The sequence below is a fragment of the Nematostella vectensis genome, chromosome 10 (assembly GCF_932526225.1).
Source record: "Nematostella vectensis chromosome 10, jaNemVect1.1, whole genome shotgun sequence".
Lineage (NCBI taxonomy): Eukaryota > Metazoa > Cnidaria > Anthozoa > Actiniaria > Edwardsiidae > Nematostella > Nematostella vectensis.
Window position 1 is genome coordinate 5,542,511 of NC_064043.1, and position 16,798 is coordinate 5,559,308.

The 16,798-nt window shown below is 44.1% G+C and overlaps 1 protein-coding gene across 5 annotated transcripts in view; it reads right to left on the reverse strand.

Annotated features, from left to right (window-relative positions):
• LOC5521996 (dynein axonemal heavy chain 3-like) overlaps positions 1 to 16,798 on the reverse strand; it is an 85,438-nt gene that overhangs the window by 65,609 nt on the left and 3,031 nt on the right. For 4 of the 5 annotated variants that reach the window (XR_007314052.1, XM_048733821.1, XM_048733820.1 and 1 more), the window contains exons 4-26: positions 15,559 to 16,299; positions 15,104 to 15,242; positions 14,249 to 14,353; positions 13,677 to 13,807; positions 13,056 to 13,251; positions 12,420 to 12,614; positions 11,290 to 11,543; positions 9,926 to 10,130; positions 9,262 to 9,465; positions 8,925 to 9,055; positions 8,052 to 8,247; positions 7,119 to 7,313; positions 6,542 to 6,733; positions 6,196 to 6,324; positions 4,229 to 4,330; positions 3,713 to 3,811; positions 3,396 to 3,431; positions 2,940 to 3,043; positions 2,542 to 2,632; positions 2,066 to 2,133; positions 1,608 to 1,836; positions 908 to 1,060; positions 128 to 269 (exon numbers count right to left, since the gene is read on the reverse strand). Coding sequence is in view for 4 of the 5 variants with exons in the window: in XM_048733821.1 (XP_048589778.1) it covers positions 128 to 269; positions 908 to 1,060; positions 1,608 to 1,836; positions 2,066 to 2,133; positions 2,542 to 2,632; positions 2,940 to 3,043; positions 3,396 to 3,431; positions 3,713 to 3,811; positions 4,229 to 4,330; positions 6,196 to 6,324; positions 6,542 to 6,733; positions 7,119 to 7,313; positions 8,052 to 8,247; positions 8,925 to 9,055; positions 9,262 to 9,465; positions 9,926 to 10,130; positions 11,290 to 11,543; positions 12,420 to 12,614; positions 13,056 to 13,251; positions 13,677 to 13,807; positions 14,249 to 14,353; positions 15,104 to 15,242; positions 15,559 to 16,299 (4,037 nt within the window). In the remaining variant the exon portion in view is untranslated. Of the gene's footprint in view, positions 1 to 127; positions 270 to 907; positions 1,061 to 1,607; positions 1,837 to 2,065; positions 2,134 to 2,541; positions 2,633 to 2,939; positions 3,044 to 3,395; positions 3,432 to 3,712; positions 3,812 to 4,228; positions 4,331 to 6,195; positions 6,325 to 6,541; positions 6,734 to 7,118; positions 7,314 to 8,051; positions 8,248 to 8,924; positions 9,056 to 9,261; positions 9,466 to 9,925; positions 10,131 to 11,289; positions 11,544 to 12,419; positions 12,615 to 13,055; positions 13,252 to 13,676; positions 13,808 to 14,023; positions 14,109 to 14,248; positions 14,354 to 15,103; positions 15,243 to 15,558; positions 16,300 to 16,798 lie in introns of those variants that run through there. The other variant, XM_048733822.1, reaches the window with a different exon arrangement.

Consider the following 16,798-nt stretch of genomic DNA (forward strand, 5'->3'; position numbering starts at 1 on the left):
GCATTGTGGGATCACTTGGCATTGTTTTGGGATCGTCTGGCCTTGTGGGATCATTTGGCATTATGGGTTTGTTCGGCATGGAATGATTGCTTGTGTTTGTTCGGCATTGTGTTGCCTCTTTACTCACCGTGTACATCGATGACAATAAGCGCACCCAATGTGATACGGGCCATAGTGGTGAGTTTACCGCGGACCAGCTCCACGATGTCCTCAATCTGTCGGGTGCTGTGCTTGTAGTAGTCCCCAAGACCGTTTGGCCGCGGCATCGCCTGCCAAATTTGTAAAATTGTATTTTTATTCTTATAACACAATGGTGGCAATATGCAGCACTAATTTAGCTGAATATTGAAGGCCGAGAACCTCACCCCTTGGTATACCCTATGCGTTATCGACTGGTGGTGGCGATAACAGGGGGGGAGGGAGCAACTTTCCCCAAGAAATTGTACTCAAATACCTTCTTGTTTCTCTGAAACAGTATGTTTGGTTTCATTATGGTTTGCCACTTTGATAATGTGTGATTAGATATGATTGTTGTGCGTTGTATAGGAGGAGGTAGCATTACGGATTGCATACAGGTTTGATGTAGAGTAGTGTTGTCAATTTCTATAGGCTTTTGTGTTTCCAATTCAATTAGTTAGTTTCAGATTATAACACATTGCAGTCCGGTTTTATTAATGTTCGTGTTTTTTCGTGAAACTATTCAGAATATTTGTAAGGTAACTTGTGAAACTGTCTCCAGTTTATGTATAAAATCAACCAAAATCCTTGTAAAAGTCACAGCCAGTAGACATGGAAGGATCCACAGTGTTGTAAGTATCACAGTAATCTTTGTGTTTTAAGTTGTTTTTATCAATAGCAAACTGTTTGACTATAGAACTGATACCATATCACGCAAACAGGCTCTAACCTGAGTGACTTCCTGGGTCCAGTATATAATCCCAGTTGCTAGTACAACCTGCCCAGGCCACGACAGAACCCATTCGGTGCGCGGGGACTGGAGATAGGCTGCAACAGCTTCCGCTGTCACCTCTCGTAGGCTCAGCTTCATCATCTTCTCGATCTGTTGATGCAAACAAAATAAAGTAGCCTAAAGTCTTTAAGGCTATCATGCGCTTAACGATATTGTCCCCTTCAATTGATTTTCCTCGTTTTCGAATACGCGCCAGACTGATGTTTAGACAAGGCCACGTATACATTTTTCAGTGTATTGGACAACCCACAAGAAAAAAACCTTGCCCAGCAACTAGGACGCCCCTAAACCCTTGAACAGCGCTCGCACGGCCTTATTAGAAAAACACAAACTAAGAGTAATAAACAAACAAAACTGTTCATCATCTTTAAGGTTATGATCACTTATGATCACTACGATCATACGGCAGCCAGACTACCCTCACCTTCATGCTTAGGATCGTACAAATAGAGTTGCCCTGCGATTACTACGATCATACGGCAGCCAGACTACCCTCAACTTCACGCTTAGGATCGTACAAATAGAGTTGCCCTGCGATTACTACGATCATACGGCAGCCAGACAACCCTCAACTTCACGCTTAGGATTGTACAAATAGAGTTGATCTGCGATCACTACGATAATACGACAGACTGACCTCAAGTAGCCACTTCTCCACGAGTCCGCGTGAGTTCGCAGGAATGATCTTCCTGGAGAACTTGACCGTCTCCCCCTCCGTAGATATCATGGCGTTTATCTCTTTCGAATCGTTGAACTCGAGTTTGGCGATTCCCTCAAAGCACTTCTTCAGGTGAGGTTGAACACGAAGTGGGTCCTTGGTCTCTGATAGGATCTCGAGCAGCTCATCGTTAGACAAGAAAAAAAACCTGGAAAAATAAGATAACGGTACTTCCGGTAGCCCTGGAATGTCACGCAACTCAAAAGCAAGTCACGATTAAAACAGCGTTTCTTTTTTCTCAAGCAGCCCGTCATCAATTAGAAAAAGAATCTTACGTGAGGTATGACATAGTCTATGAGGAGGCATGTCACAAATGCCATCCTTAATAAGTAGGCCTGTCAGACAAGTCATCCATGTTAAGGCCTGTCACGCTTTACCTTGGAAAGAAAAGTCGCTTTTTCTCCAGGTAGTCATTGAGCCCTCTTTGAATGTCTTCCAACAAGCCCTGAAATTGATAAAGAACAACAACAAATTATTCCAACGAAAAGTTTTTGCTAAAGATTTCTAAGCTCTTTTTAACCATTCTATGTTAAGTGTACCTTATAGATCGGTATTAAAAACACATTTTTAATTACATGAATCATACATAATTTATTATTTATCATGAATTATACATAATACGCCTTTGCTATTAACGGCCTGATCACCTAATTTTTTTACGTCTTTACACGTGAACTATTGATTCTAGGCTTATTCTAAGTTGATTTTATCGGCGATTAGAATATATGAAAAAGTCAAGTTCTTCTTTCTTCTCGTTGTTAAGTTACGTAAATTATAGAACCTCTTGGCACTCTTTTACATATTTTCCGGGTTTTTCTCGATTTTATAAGTTAATTGTGTCGTTTGAACTCACCTCAGAAACTTGAAGTCTGTCGAGCATCTCCGGCTGAGCCGTGACCACCAAAGCGTTCGGGTTCTTCACCGACTCCGTCATGATCTTTCTCCTGACAAACAGAACGCAATACGTATATGAGGATTGGAGTTTACTATTACGGCCAATCATGCCGCCAATTTATGCTCCCGCCCAATACCGGGCACGCAAAGCATCTATTCCATCGGCCAGACAAAGCCAGTAACTGAGATACTTTCCCCCAAATGCTGTCACCCAAGTATCGGACCTAAGTTGTGGGTGGTTATGTCAAATTCGTTTTCCAATAAAATGTTAGATTTCAGATGTAAACAAGAACAAAGAACAGGCTTTAATAGCGCACAAATAATCGGAAAGGTCAGTGAGAGGATCGATCATCTCACCAGTATTTGTCGACGGTCCTGAACTTGCCTCCCTCGTCCGGCATTTGCGCTTGGATATCTTCAGACGAGAAGATAGGTTCCAGGTACAGCCATGAAGCTTGAACCTGAATATAAAAGCAGTAGTTGGATTAGACGAAAGGAAAGGTAACGAGGTGATATCTGCCCCAAGAAACATCAAAACGATTGAACTTGAGTAAGAAAACAGTTGTTGGATTAGACGAAGGGAAATGTAACGAGGTGATATCAGACCAAAGCAACCCCAAAATGATTGAAACTGGAGTAAGAAAGCAGCAGAAGAACAAAAAATAGCGAGGAAAGGTATCAAAGTGCGATCGGCTTAGGAAAAGCACACCAATCATAATGGCAAACAATGTGAAGCAGTTTGTACCTAAAGATGACAAGTCGCAGGTTTAGCCCTTAAAGACTTTGTAAAAAGCGCTTTTAAAAGCATGTTACCTTAAGCCATGACTCCACGATGTCTTGCATCAGATTCTAAAACAAAAGCAAGATTGTGGATCACTAGAAGATCACTAAGGATATACCATTAGATATTTGAGGAGGGAGGGGGGGCAACATCGTGGGTCACTAGAATATCACTAAGGGACAGACCATTAGATATTTGAGGAGAGGGGGGCTAAATCGTAGATACTAAAAGATACCTTAGGGATAGACCACTAGAAATTTGAGGGAAGAAGGAAATACCAAGAGAGAAAAATGCACATAAGAAATCGAGGGTTATATGCGTAGACATTATAAACGAGTCTAACGCTAACCAGTTTGGTTTCCCATTCTTTGACGTCAGCTTCAAACGGACCAATGAACGGCGAGCCCTTCATTGTCTGGGTCTTCACAATGTGATCATCAAGCAGGACCTAGAAGGCAAGCGGTAAGGGCAAAGAAATTGAAACGTGTAGTGATGAACGTGAAGTAAGATTTGATTAGGATCTGAATTCTCCCACCCAAAGCAATAATTCTTTATTGTTCGCAAAAATAGCTATTTGAGGAGTGACTGAAAAGAACGCTGGGAACATCTAAACTAGGTACATCAATCTATGGTTTTCCTCGAACCCTTGAACCAAACTTTGAAAGAAAATCCGGTTACCGGTTACAACTCGCGAGTCACTCGGTATCAATTCGATCACACATCGACCTAGTTGCTACACTGACCGACGTTACAATCTCGCCTTCACTTGTGCATCCGCCGGCGCTTGTCGGCTTCTTACCAAAAAGTCCTCATAGAATTTCGCCTCACAGTTCGTTACAAACTCGCCCACAATCGTGCTACTTACCTGTAAGTCATCGACGGCAGACAAGATGCTGATTCCTGTGTCTTTGTACTCGACAAACGCGAATTCCATTCCATTCCATTCCTGGTGCATCTTGTCCATCGCCTGCAAATGACAAAAAGTAAAAAACAAAAGTATCGCTAAACACATCCGGATCACGCGATTCGTTGATTGTTACTGGGGCTCAAGCGTCACCTAGCGCGACGAGTCCAGAACGGCTGCGAGAGAGACTTGCCTTTTTAAGCTGAGAGGTCTTGCTCTTTTATATTCGAATGCTGTAATCATCTAGATTCATTTGGTTAGCATGAATTCTTAAAATAGTTCCTATTTGGCCATCTTTTAAAATGAGTCTGCAATATTATATCACCCTTGCAGTCTCTCAAGATATATATCCGAGCCGAGCCCTTCTGTTTCTGATCTTGGTCTGGCTAAAAATCTGTCTATATCTTGTTGTGAGACATTCGGGGAAAATGATTAGTGACTATTAAATGAGACTGGGGTGTTCTTTTTTATGAGGTAGGTATCTGTTCTATTTTAAAATGAGTTTGTGATGTAAGTTTCAGTTCTATGTGTAGTTCCAGAAAATATCCATACCCCCATACCCCTCATTTAAGGGATTGAAAATTCCGGGGGGTCCCAACGCCCAGGAGTTTCCAGAGGGGAGGGGGGGTAAATGCCCTTTTTCCTTAACAGTTACTGTATTTATTTTTTCCAGGGTATTGGAAATTCCAGAGGGGTGGGGGGTCACACCTCCGACCCCCTCAATAGGGGGATATGGATATTATCTGGAACTACACTATCTTAAAATGAGATGGTGCTGTTGGTATAACTTCTAATTTATTGGTGTTATGCTTATCAGCTTGGTGGGAAGGACTTTTTATGGTCATATTCTCATATTCTCTACACCAGTTTCTTGAGGGTTCTGAGATACACGAGAATCGTGGCTTGCTACACGCCACGTTTATTCACACACATCACAGTAAAACAGTATCAGGGCTTGCCTCACGCAACGTTCACATGACACATCACAGTACAACAGTATCAGGGCTTGGCTCACGCCACATTCACATGACACATCACAGTACAACAGTATCAGGGCTTGGCTCACGCCACGTTCACATGACATATCACAGTACAACAGTATCAGGGCTTGGCTCACGCCACGTTCACATGACACATCACAGTACAACAGTATCAGGGCTTGCCTCGCGCCACGTTCCCACGACACATCACAGTACAACAGTATCAGGGCTTGGCTCACGCCACGTTCACACGACACATCACAGTACAACAGTATCAGGGCTTGGCTCACGCCACGTTCACACGACACATCACAGTACAACAGTATCAGGGCTTGGCTCACGCCACGTTCACACGACACATCACAGTACAACAGTATCAGGGCTTGGCTCACGCCACGTTCACATGACACATCACAGTACAACAGTATCAGGGCTTGGCTCACGCCACATTCACATGACACATCACAGTACAACAGTATCAGGGCTTGGCTCACGCCACGTTCACATGACACATCACAGTACAACAGTATCAGGGCTTGCCTCGCGCCACGTTCACATGACACATCACAGTACAACAGTATCAGGGCTTGCCTCGCGCCACGTTCACATGACACATCACAGTACAACAGTATCAGGGCTTGGCTCACGCCACGTTCACATGACACATCACAGTACAACAGTATCAGGGCTTGGCTCACGCCACGTTCACATGACACATCACAGTACAACAGTATCAGGGCTTGGCTCACGCCACGTTCACATGACACATCACAGTACAACAGTATCAGGGCTTGCCTCGCGCCACGTTCACATGACACATCACAGTACAACAGTATCAGGGCTTGGCTCACGCCACGTTCACACGACACATCACAGTACAACAGTATCAGGGCTTGGCTCACGCCACGTTCACACGACACATCACAGTAAAGACCACGTCATGATTACCTTTTCAAGTGAGAATTCCTTGGCCGCCCGCCCGCTAATCTCCGCCAAGTCATCGACGAACTTCTCGAGACCCAGAGCCAACATCTCGTTGAGCGTCGTGTCCGATTTGGGCGCGATATTGAACCCAACCTTATAGGAAAAAACATGAAAAGTATTAAAATTAAGCCAGCAATCAAAACTAACCAATCAGAGGGCTTATCAAGATCGCAAACAGCCAATCAAAGCTGATTTACGAACCTTCATACCAAGCATCTCCCAATGCCAATACAACAAGCCAACCAAGGCTAACCAATCAGAGGGCTTATCTACTAGATCGGAACCGAGCAATCAAAACTGAATCACGTACCTTCATACTCATCATCTCCCAATGCCTTTGCTTGATTCCCGGCGTGCATAGCGCGTGGATGAGTGGCATGTTGATCTTGAAGTTCTCCAGCCTGGCCTTTACTGTGGACGCCACGCGAAGAGGGCCGCGAAGGTCAGCTGAGCCTGCGAACTCTTTGGTCAGCTTGTAACTCGTGCGCCACAAATCTGATACCTGGTCGAGCGAGAAAGGGGAGCAGTTGTGAATAAAATACAAGGAAAACCCAGTCTTTGATTCTAAATCGTCCATTGGATGGTACCTATTCATTCTCCTACCGTACGGGTAAGGAAATTAACATAGAATCAAATTGAGCGGATTATGGACGTAGCCAGGGAAAGAGACAAAATTAAATGCACTGAGGGGGAGGAGGGAAGATACTAAATGTGAAACAAATCATTTCATTATTCCAACTCAGACATTAAAACGAAAAATAGGCATATTTTTTAAACTGAAAATGGAGAATTTTAGGGTATCAAAGGTCTCGCCTCTTGTTTTCTGGGTACCATGGTTACACACCCTTGGATTATGATTTTATGTAATTTGCCCTACTGGCACCTACTTCTTCCTCTATCTCTTCCGCGTTGAGTTTCAGTAGTGGTCCGGACAGCCAACCTTCCTGGTGGTCGTGAAACCGGACGACAGCGCGCCACAGCTTGTCAAACGGCTCTTTGGCGTCGATGATCTCGCTGATCTGAGGAAAGGTGCTGCGGATCTCCACGCCCAAGAGATCTTCCTCCTTGTTGATCCTCTTCCTCTGTTCAGACGAACATCACAATTAGAAATTAAGCCCGAGCCCGAGACCCTTTTTAGTGCCTTATGAAGTATGTACAGAGAAGCAAAAACGAGGGACTGATACGGATACTAATAATTAATCTAATTCCTCCCATGTATCTAATGTTCCCCTGTACTTGTTCGTTCAGCATGTCAAGCAGTCTGAGGTACGTTTTGGACACAGGGATCCCGTCCGCACGACCTCCCCTCCCCCCTTAAACCTCTGAGATCTCTAATGGCGCGATCTTGTGTCCCCCCGTACCTCGTGCAGGTATCCCTGTACTTGTTCGTTCAGCTGGTCAAGCAGTCTGAGGTACGTTTTGGACGCAGAAAGCCTTTCCGCACGACCTCCCCTCCCCCTCAAACCTCTGAGATCTCTAATGGCGCGATCTTATGTTCCCCTGTACCTCGTCCAGGTATCTCTGTACTTGTTCGCTCAGCTGTTCAAGCAGGCCAAGGTACGTTTTGGACACAGAGATCCTGTCCGCACTCCCCCCCCCCAAAAAAAAAAAAAACTCTGATATATCTAATGGCGCGTCTAATGTTCCCCCGTACCTCGTCCAGGTATCCCTGTACTTGCTCATTCAGTTGGTCAAGCAGTCCGAGGTACGTTTGGCCTCACGACCCCCCTCACGACCGTCTGTCCGCACGACCCCCCCCCCCCCCCCAAAAAAAAAACCCTCTGAAATCTCTAATGGCGCGTATAAATATTCCCCCGTACCTCGTCCAGGTATTTCTGTACTTGCTCATTCAGTTGGTCAAGCAGTCCGAGGTACGTTTTGGACTCAGAGATCCTGTCCTTGGAGTGGAAGTCCTTGATGCTGGCCAGGGTGTCGTTCAATTGCTTCTCGAACTTGGCGAGCCAATCAAACAGCTTGTTTAACTGCGTCTCGTGTTCGCGACTGATGCGCGTTTCACTTAAAAAGAAAAGACAGTTAGGATAGGAAAGATAAAGATAACGGTATAAAAGACAAGAGAGTTAGGATAGGAAAGATAAAGATAACGGTATAAAAGACAAGAGAGTTAGTATAGGAAAGATAAAGATAACGGTATAAAAGACAAGACAGTTAGTATAGGAAAGATAAAGATAACGGTATAAAAGACAAGACAGTTAGTATAGGAAAGATAAAGATAACGGTATAAAAGACAAGACAGTTAGTATAGGAAAGATAAAGATAACGGTATAAAAGACAAGAGAGTTAGTATAGGAAAGATAAAGATAACGGTTCCCAAGTGAGGCACTTTCACACAGTGGCTCTTCGTCCTCTAGGCTCAGGAGAGGGTACGCCATCTAATTCTATTCTCTTACAAACATAAAAGGCTAGTCAACGTCCTCCTCGATTATAAGTGAAGCGTTTAAAGATATCGGTTTAGTTTCTTATGCTAATGACTGGGAACACGGGAAAAACAAGCTCAGCCCATTTATAACACCACATTCCAACCTAGAGCTGACACCACAATAGTCCTAAAACTCAGATCGAACCCGCGCCGCAGCGGTGAGAGAACAGTGTAGTAACCATTAGGCGACGACTGCTTCCCCTTAATGGAGAGAGAAGAGAGCCATTTGACAACCTTCTTACAACTCTTTCCTCACCTGACTTCAATGATAGGGAGGATGCGCTCCGGCCACGTGAAAGTCGTCTCGTTCAAGTGAAGATGTTCGTCGGTCAGGAAGGTGTGGTCCATGATAAACAGCACAAGCTCAGCGGCCTCATCGAGCTCGGTCTGTCACGAAACAAAAGGCGTTGGTTAGGTCCGCGTCCTTGCGGTAAATTTTCGGGTAAATACCTGTGCCTCCACCTCCCCCAATGGGAAAAATATACCTTGAGCAATATTAATGGAGTAAATTGTAACGATTTTGGTGTTTCAGAGCTTCTTCCCCCCCCCCCCCCCCCCCCCACACACACACCCTTCCTTTGGAAAACCTGTACCTTAAGAAGTAGTAAAGGCCCGCTTCGTATATTTTCGAGGTATTTCTCCAAGTCTACCAGTTCGTCTGTCGTCTTGGCGTGTGTCGTGACGCGCACGACGATGTGATCATACTTAGTACATATGGACCGGTTAAACGCTAAGCTTTGCTTGGTCAGCTTGGTCACAATCACGTCCACAAGGTCCGCGGCACGCTTGGTCAAGAACTGGAAAACAAGAGGTAGAGTACAACCAGAAATCCTGTAAGTCAAGGTTTCTTATAGAACCTGGCCAATGAAGTTCCCAGGTTAGCACCAAGCTCTGGCTGTTACGGTGTACAGTACAAAACATGCAGGACAAAATGAACCTATACATTAAGAGACTCTGTAAGCCGCCATTTAAGGATCCATGGAAAACACTAGTTTTCATCGTCCCATTTGAGAAATCGTTTGTAGTATTTCCCATTAAATTTGGTAAATAAAGTATACAACTTTATTATTAATGTATATGTCGTAATTTCTTCACATAATTCGTCTTTTATTAAGTCTCAATTTCTCCGAATGGCGGGAAACATATCGCATGCCGTCATCCGGGTAGTCTTAGTTTTACGCACGCCAGCGGCTGCTAAGCAGACTATCCGGGATCCGGGATATTGCAAACATTCCCTCCTATCCCTCCCTTCCTTACCTCGTTCATGCCTTTACAGTGAATCTCGAATAGCTCCATGGGAATGGTGAGGTCCATGGATGCCGCGGCTCTTGACAGTGAATAAAGTTTCTCCAACTCTCGCCCGTACTGCAACAAGTGGTGGTCTCCCTGTATGAAGTTGGCCGTGCGACGGTCGGAGTCTAGGTTCAAAAGATAACGGAACGCGTCGTACACCTTGCGGAACCTAATGAGGAATAAAAGTCTCAACGAAAGACCCGAATAAAGATGCATAACTTATTCCATTTTTCGTCCTTTTATATGGTTTTACTGGTTCTTTGAAGTTCTCTGAGAAAGGAATAGATATCAGCTCAGATTATACGAAACGACGTCTAATTGTGCAACAGTATCAGAATCAGCCACAGAATCGGATCCATTCGCCATATTTAATCGTATCCATTCGCCACATATAATCGGATCCATTCGCCATATATAATCGGATCCATTCGCCATATAATCGGATCCATTCGCCATATAATCGGATCCAATCGCCACAGCTCCTTTGGCGCTAGAAATGAAAGGTGCAAAGCAACGGCTATTGAGGAACAAATAATCAAAAGAATCAGGCTTTCGGAGTTTTAAAAATTGGTATTTAGCTTTTTGTATACCATCAGTAGTCCAGTTTCGTGTCCTACTATGCACGCTGGACAGTCAGACTCGGAGTTAGATCTGGACAAATTCGGTTTGGACAAATTCCATGCGCATACAAGCGAGGATACCTTGAAGGAAAACCTTATTAATGTTCCATGATCACGAAGACGCACTGGGCAACTACTCGGTAAGCGCTGGTTTCCTAATCCAATAAGTCGCCTGACTAGAATCGACCCCTTTTTCCCATCTTTCTTTCGTCTTTGCGCATACTTATTGGATTCTATTCTCCGCGTCGCCCTGTGTCCCCGAGGATGTATTTTATGAGTCCTTGGAGCATGTGACTAGCAGGAACAACGGAATTCAAAACTGGACTTTTATGCAACACGAGATACCGGTTCTCGCAAGCTTATTTGAAAAGGGTTAATGGGGGCCTAAAAGTAGTGATGGTGTATGCATATTTGGTTGTTAAATCCGCATTGTCACCAGTTTACTTCCGGAGGTCCGAGGGAAACCTTAACCGTCAAAAAAAAAGAATCTTTTCGAATCCGAGATATTTAACAGGCCATCCGCTCTAAATTATTGATCACATCCTCGAAGAAACTTCCAATGGACACACTGCTTTCTATATTATGAAATATTTTTCGTGTTTTCCGTTAAAAATCATCCGAGATTCTTAAGTAATCGGAAAGTAAACTGGTGACAATGCGGCTTTAAGCGCAAATCCAATCGAGGCAGACAATTAAAAAAAAACTTACTTGAGAGGTCCAGCGCTGTTAGCTTCTACGACCTTTGCGAGCATGGCCTTGGCCCCTTCTACGCGCTCCTCGTCGAGCCCCACCGCGTTTATGTGCCTCCCTTTCATCCAGTCCTCCTCGTAAAACAGCTGATGCTCCACTCGCTCAAGGCCCTGGACACTAGTCACCATGTCCTCCACCACGGAGTGAAGTGTCCCGGTCACTATGGCGAAGGTGGGGTCAAATGCGACCGTGACGTCATCCATGTCTGGAATCTGGAGAAGAATATGTATGAGGACTGCTTCGTTTTTGTGAAGCAAAGCCTGAAAGTCATAATAGTGAACTAAACTTTTCATCTTTCATTCTTTTGAATATGCGTTGAGCCTCCTAGATCTCGATCTCACTTTTTTTCAAACACCAAAACACAGGCCACTCATGGTAGACACAAATTTCTTTATCTTTAAACATGATAATTTGCAAATAGAGCAATGAGGGGCAGCAGTGGCGTGCTTGCGCCATGACGATAGGCGACAAGAAACAATAAATAAAGAACAAACAAGCGAAAAATAGAGCAACAAGACGCACGACAGGATACACCTATGGCCGGACTAGGTCGCTGCTTAAGAGAGAACAGAACTGCTTAACATTATGCGAGGAGTCAAAAATAGTTTGCGGAATGGAGTTCCACACTTTACACATAAAAAAAGAGCAAGCCTAGAAAAAGTGCATGTTATTGCGGTTGACAGATTGTCACTTCTGCTTGTTCTCAAAAGATAAATTGCGCATGCGGACAAAGAGGTTAACAAAAATATAGTTACAGTTATCACAATGAGCAGTATTGGTTGCGTTTCACGCGAATCTTACCATGGTGAGCAGTATTGGTTGCGTTTTCACGCGAATCTTACCACGGTGAGAAGTATTGGTTGCGGTTTCACGCGAATCTAACCGCCGTGAGTAGTATTGGTTGCGGTTTCACGCGAATTTTATCACGGTGAAAAGTATTGGTTGCGTTTTCACGCGAATCTTACCAGGGTGAGAAGTATTGGTTGTGTTTTCACGCGAATCTTACCACAGTGAGTAGTATTGGTTGCGTTTTCACGCGAATCTTATCAGGGTGAGAAGTATTGGTTGTGTTTTCACGCGAATCTTACCACGGTGAGTAGTATTGGTTGCGGTTTCACGGGAAGGCCACGTGCAAACTCCCCCTCAAAGTCGTTTCCATGGTGATAGGCGCCAATGAATGACAGTAGATCCTCAATGGATGCGTACACGCAACTGCGAAGGTTGTTGGACATGAGTGACGCGACACAAGCGAAAAAATGGTCCATCATCTGAACGCGGGCTTCCTGTGAAAACGATGACAAAGCTTGACATTGGAGTCTTATTTGAAGGTCTCCCGCTGTATAAATACAGTGGTATCTGTATAAGATACAGTGGTACGTATTATAAAGGGCTACCCCAGGGATCGTGAAAAAATGGAAGTTCCCAAGACATTGAAAACAAAAATTAAAATACAAGGGTGTAAAACACCTTATAGTCTACACAAGCAGAATGTTTTAATAAAATGAGTCACATGACTTTTCTAACATTGGAAGTGTTTTTAACTAGCATTGGACTCCAATTCAAGTTGGTTGCTTAATTACTGGTTCACGAGCTAAGAGATAAAAAATACAATATGTCTTTAGCAAAAGCTTTTAAACAATTCCAACATCCACTATTTTACACTACCAAACAATATACACAGTAGCTGTTCATAAAGTGCTTCATGGTGGATAGCCAGACTTTACCTCTGTATCTGGCATGATATCCTCGATTTCATCCCTAGCTTCACTTATTATACGGACACATTCTGGTATCCACTCCTCCTTCAGCCTGTGGGATCCCTGTGAACATGTGTCCTGTACATGGCGATACAAATCCTCTACTCTCAGGGGGAGGGATGACTGAAGGCCTGCAATATCTATTAAACGTAGCTTGGAAAATCTACGAAAGAAGGCATGGAGCTGTCACTGTCATCGATTTACACTTTTCCACATAATTTACCTGTTACACTATCAATTTTAAGTACCCTGGGAGGCTGATAACTCTCCCCAAGATTTGAATTTGTAATGAAACTCTTTTTGCACCTTCTAATTGGTCAACACATTTGTTTAGAGATGGTGTGATTGGATGGCCAATAAAAACAGTTCAAGGCTTTTGACTGACAGAAGTTTTGATGCATTTTGTCGCTTTGAATTCATGAGCGGGGTCTCAAAGGTTACTCAAGATAGCAGTGGCTCTGCTACGGAAAATAACAAAAACAAGAACAACCAACCTCATAAGATCCCCCCACACACACTCAGTAATGATTTTGTGGCTCCAAAGTATTTCCCTACTAACTGATATTAACGGGGCTATATTGTACTTACTGTGTTTCCCAGAGGTATAGAAGGTTCCTTAACACGGGATGAGTGATAAACAAGTGTTGTTCTAGCTGCTCTTTGCACAATACTACCCGCTCGTGCCATGGATAGGGCTCCCTACCGGCAGAAAAGACAGACTGCGGAGAAAATAGAAAAATGATCGACTTGAAATGTTATCGCATTGAGAACAATACTGGCCAACTGAATAATCGTTTAAATAATGAAAAAAAATAGTGTCAAGCCGTGTCAAGGCAACATAGAACGATAAACCTATGTCGAAAGTGCTACGACTAGGAGATGTGTGCGTGTAGGAAATCCTTTTAGTACGCTTGTGTATCAAAGAATGAAAGTACCTCTTGGAAACGTTTAAATCCTGTGAAAGAGTCTCGAATATTGAGGTTTATATCTCCCGCCATTGATGAGTCTTGTAACCAGGCCGCTAACCAGCACAGGCAACCCAATCTATGCGGCTTTAGTTTGGAAAGTTTTACCTAACTCGTACTTCGTACTTCACAGAAAAACACCTCGAATCGTTCAAATAATGGTAGGTTCGAGGTAAGCAAGACGGATTTCCCTACCTGTTCAGGCATGTGTAGCCCTAGTCTTCTCTGTTCCGCTGGGTCGAGCAGGACATAGTCCAGAATGCTCTTCTTCACGCTTTTTACGTACTCCGCTTCCATTTCCTGGAAAGCATGATGTCAATTTAGCGACAATGGACGCGACACTTCATGTTTGCTTTTTTCTTAAATTCAAGAGTACAGCTGGGGGGACTGTGTGTGGGAGGGTTGGGCGAGAAGTGTTGTTCGTGCACTCTTTGCTATTTCGTCAGCGACGTAAATTGTCTAAAAAATATTGAAATTTGAAAAACATTGTTCATGCTACCAGCAACGGGGGTAGTAAAATCGGAATTTTTCAAGGGACATACGAAAGAAAATGAATGACCAAGAGTCCCTTAGCAAATACATTGTAAAGCAAGCGCAAAGGGGATAGGAGATGATCGAGCTGACCGCGCGAGAAAAACAACACATTTGTCTTTCCTTCTTCTTCTCCTTTCTCAGGTGAGTGCGGTTTCTTTTCTTTTCCCCGTAGCCCCTTTTCGCCTACTACGCAGGCCAGCAAATACAAGCCCTGCCCTCCCCATGCCCCTAAACAAGTTTACGACCGCCACGGTTCCCATAGCGATGACGCTACAAAGTTTTGTCAAGCACCTTCCCACACTCTTCCAGTAACCAAATGGCAGTCTGTTTTCCGTCATCTGTTTAAGTCGTGATGTCTATTTCGCGAGCTCCGTGCAAACACGTTGAGCGTTTCTGTCCGCCGAAACGGTCAGCATTACCAAAGAATGCTGGCGCTAGGAAGGGAAGTGGTTTGACAAGTTTTTTGTCTTGCTGGCTCGTTTTTGCGCAGTTTGTATGTGGCTTCAGACTACTTACTTCATCTAGGCTGTGCAGAGTTGACTTGTGCGTGTCGCGGAGTTCTTTAGCCACGAAGTCATGCGCCTTTTGCTTCCATTCCTCGCTCAATGGAGCGACCATGCTGGGACTGATGGAATTCTCTGCCAGGTTATAATACCTTATAACATAAGGTTTACCCGTTAGAAGAAGGTACAGTTAAAGGCAAGTACCCCCCCCCCCCCCCCCTTCCCTTGGCGGCCAAAAAGTGGATCACTGTTTCTTATTGAAAAATCGTGCAAATACTTTCCTTTTTTCATATGGACTTCGCACTCCACCAGAGCAGATCCTAAGTACGCTCCTTAAAGTTAGTCCGTTTTTCAATGGTGTGCAACAGTGAGACAACCTCCGTTGGGTCAAGGGGAAGAAATCATACAAAAATAATAATAATAATAAAAGATCAATAGAAAAGGTTTGTGTCGGAAATTGAGTATTACCTTTTCTCCTGTGACTCTGAAGGTAGGACCGCCCGCGGAAGACCAAGCGTCACAGTAGATGCCGGTGGAAACCTTATACTCAGAACAGACTGCGTATCTTCATCGTAGTCTCTTGCCCCCTTTAAGCTGCTCCCTACCCCTCCCCCCACAGTATTCCCATTCACATCGTGGCCATTGGAGGCGATTTCCTCGTCCGCACCCTGGGGGCTACCCCATGCGACTTTTGGCCGTTTCAAATCGAGCGATTCCGCTGGTGTCTCGTCATGACCATGAAAACCACTATCGCGCATGTCCGATGTAGTTTCAGTATTCAATGAAGGCCCTGCCGATCGAACGCGCTTCATTGTAGGCGGTTTGGTACTCGCTAAAATAGAGTTGTCAAGTCCGATGATTTTGTTACCCTCCGAAGCATCGATCTCACTACGAGGGCCCTTAACTCTTGTGGGGCTTGTTCGTGTTGAGCTATAGTTGCCCTTGGTATAACCCAGCCTGGTAGAGGCCCCTGGGGTATTTGAAGTGTAAGTAGTCTTTGACAACAAAGAGAATGTCCCCGGTGGAGATGTTGAGTTGTTCGTCGTGTAATGGTAGGTTTTATCACTTCGTGTATCCGACTGTCCGGGCCTCTTTTTCTGTCCGATATTCCTGCGGGTCGGTGGAGCACTCCCATGTTTGTGTTTTTTGTAGATGAGCTTCGTTGTTAGAGTTTGAGCTGAAGGCGTGTAGTTATTGGCGACGGAGTCACTAAATGACACAATAAATGTAATATAATTCTCAAACAATGCCTGGAAATTGTAGGGCCTCGTAGTCTTGTATTATATGTATAGCGGTTCATATCATCTATGTATGTTTACAACTCCTATGTATGTTCACACCTGGTAAATGTATGTCCATACCTCCTATATACATACCTGTTAACCTCCGGAAATCTCAAGGCTTGAGAATTTTATGGGGGAGGGGTGGGGGTATATTCATTTTTGGTGGAGGGAGGGGTGGGTATAACCTCGCAGGCGTTTGCCTTATAGACAGCTCTCGCGAACAAATCTTATAGATCTCACGAGGGTGTTAGATAAATTGCACTATGCAAGGGAATTATTGTTTTTAATTATTTTATTAGAAGGCGTCCAAAATCTTCAGACTCCCGCCTAATGTGGGAGGGTTGACAGGTAAATATATGTTTATATCTGGTGCATATATGTTCATCATGACTTTTACATATATATACCTGGTATAAAATGATGGT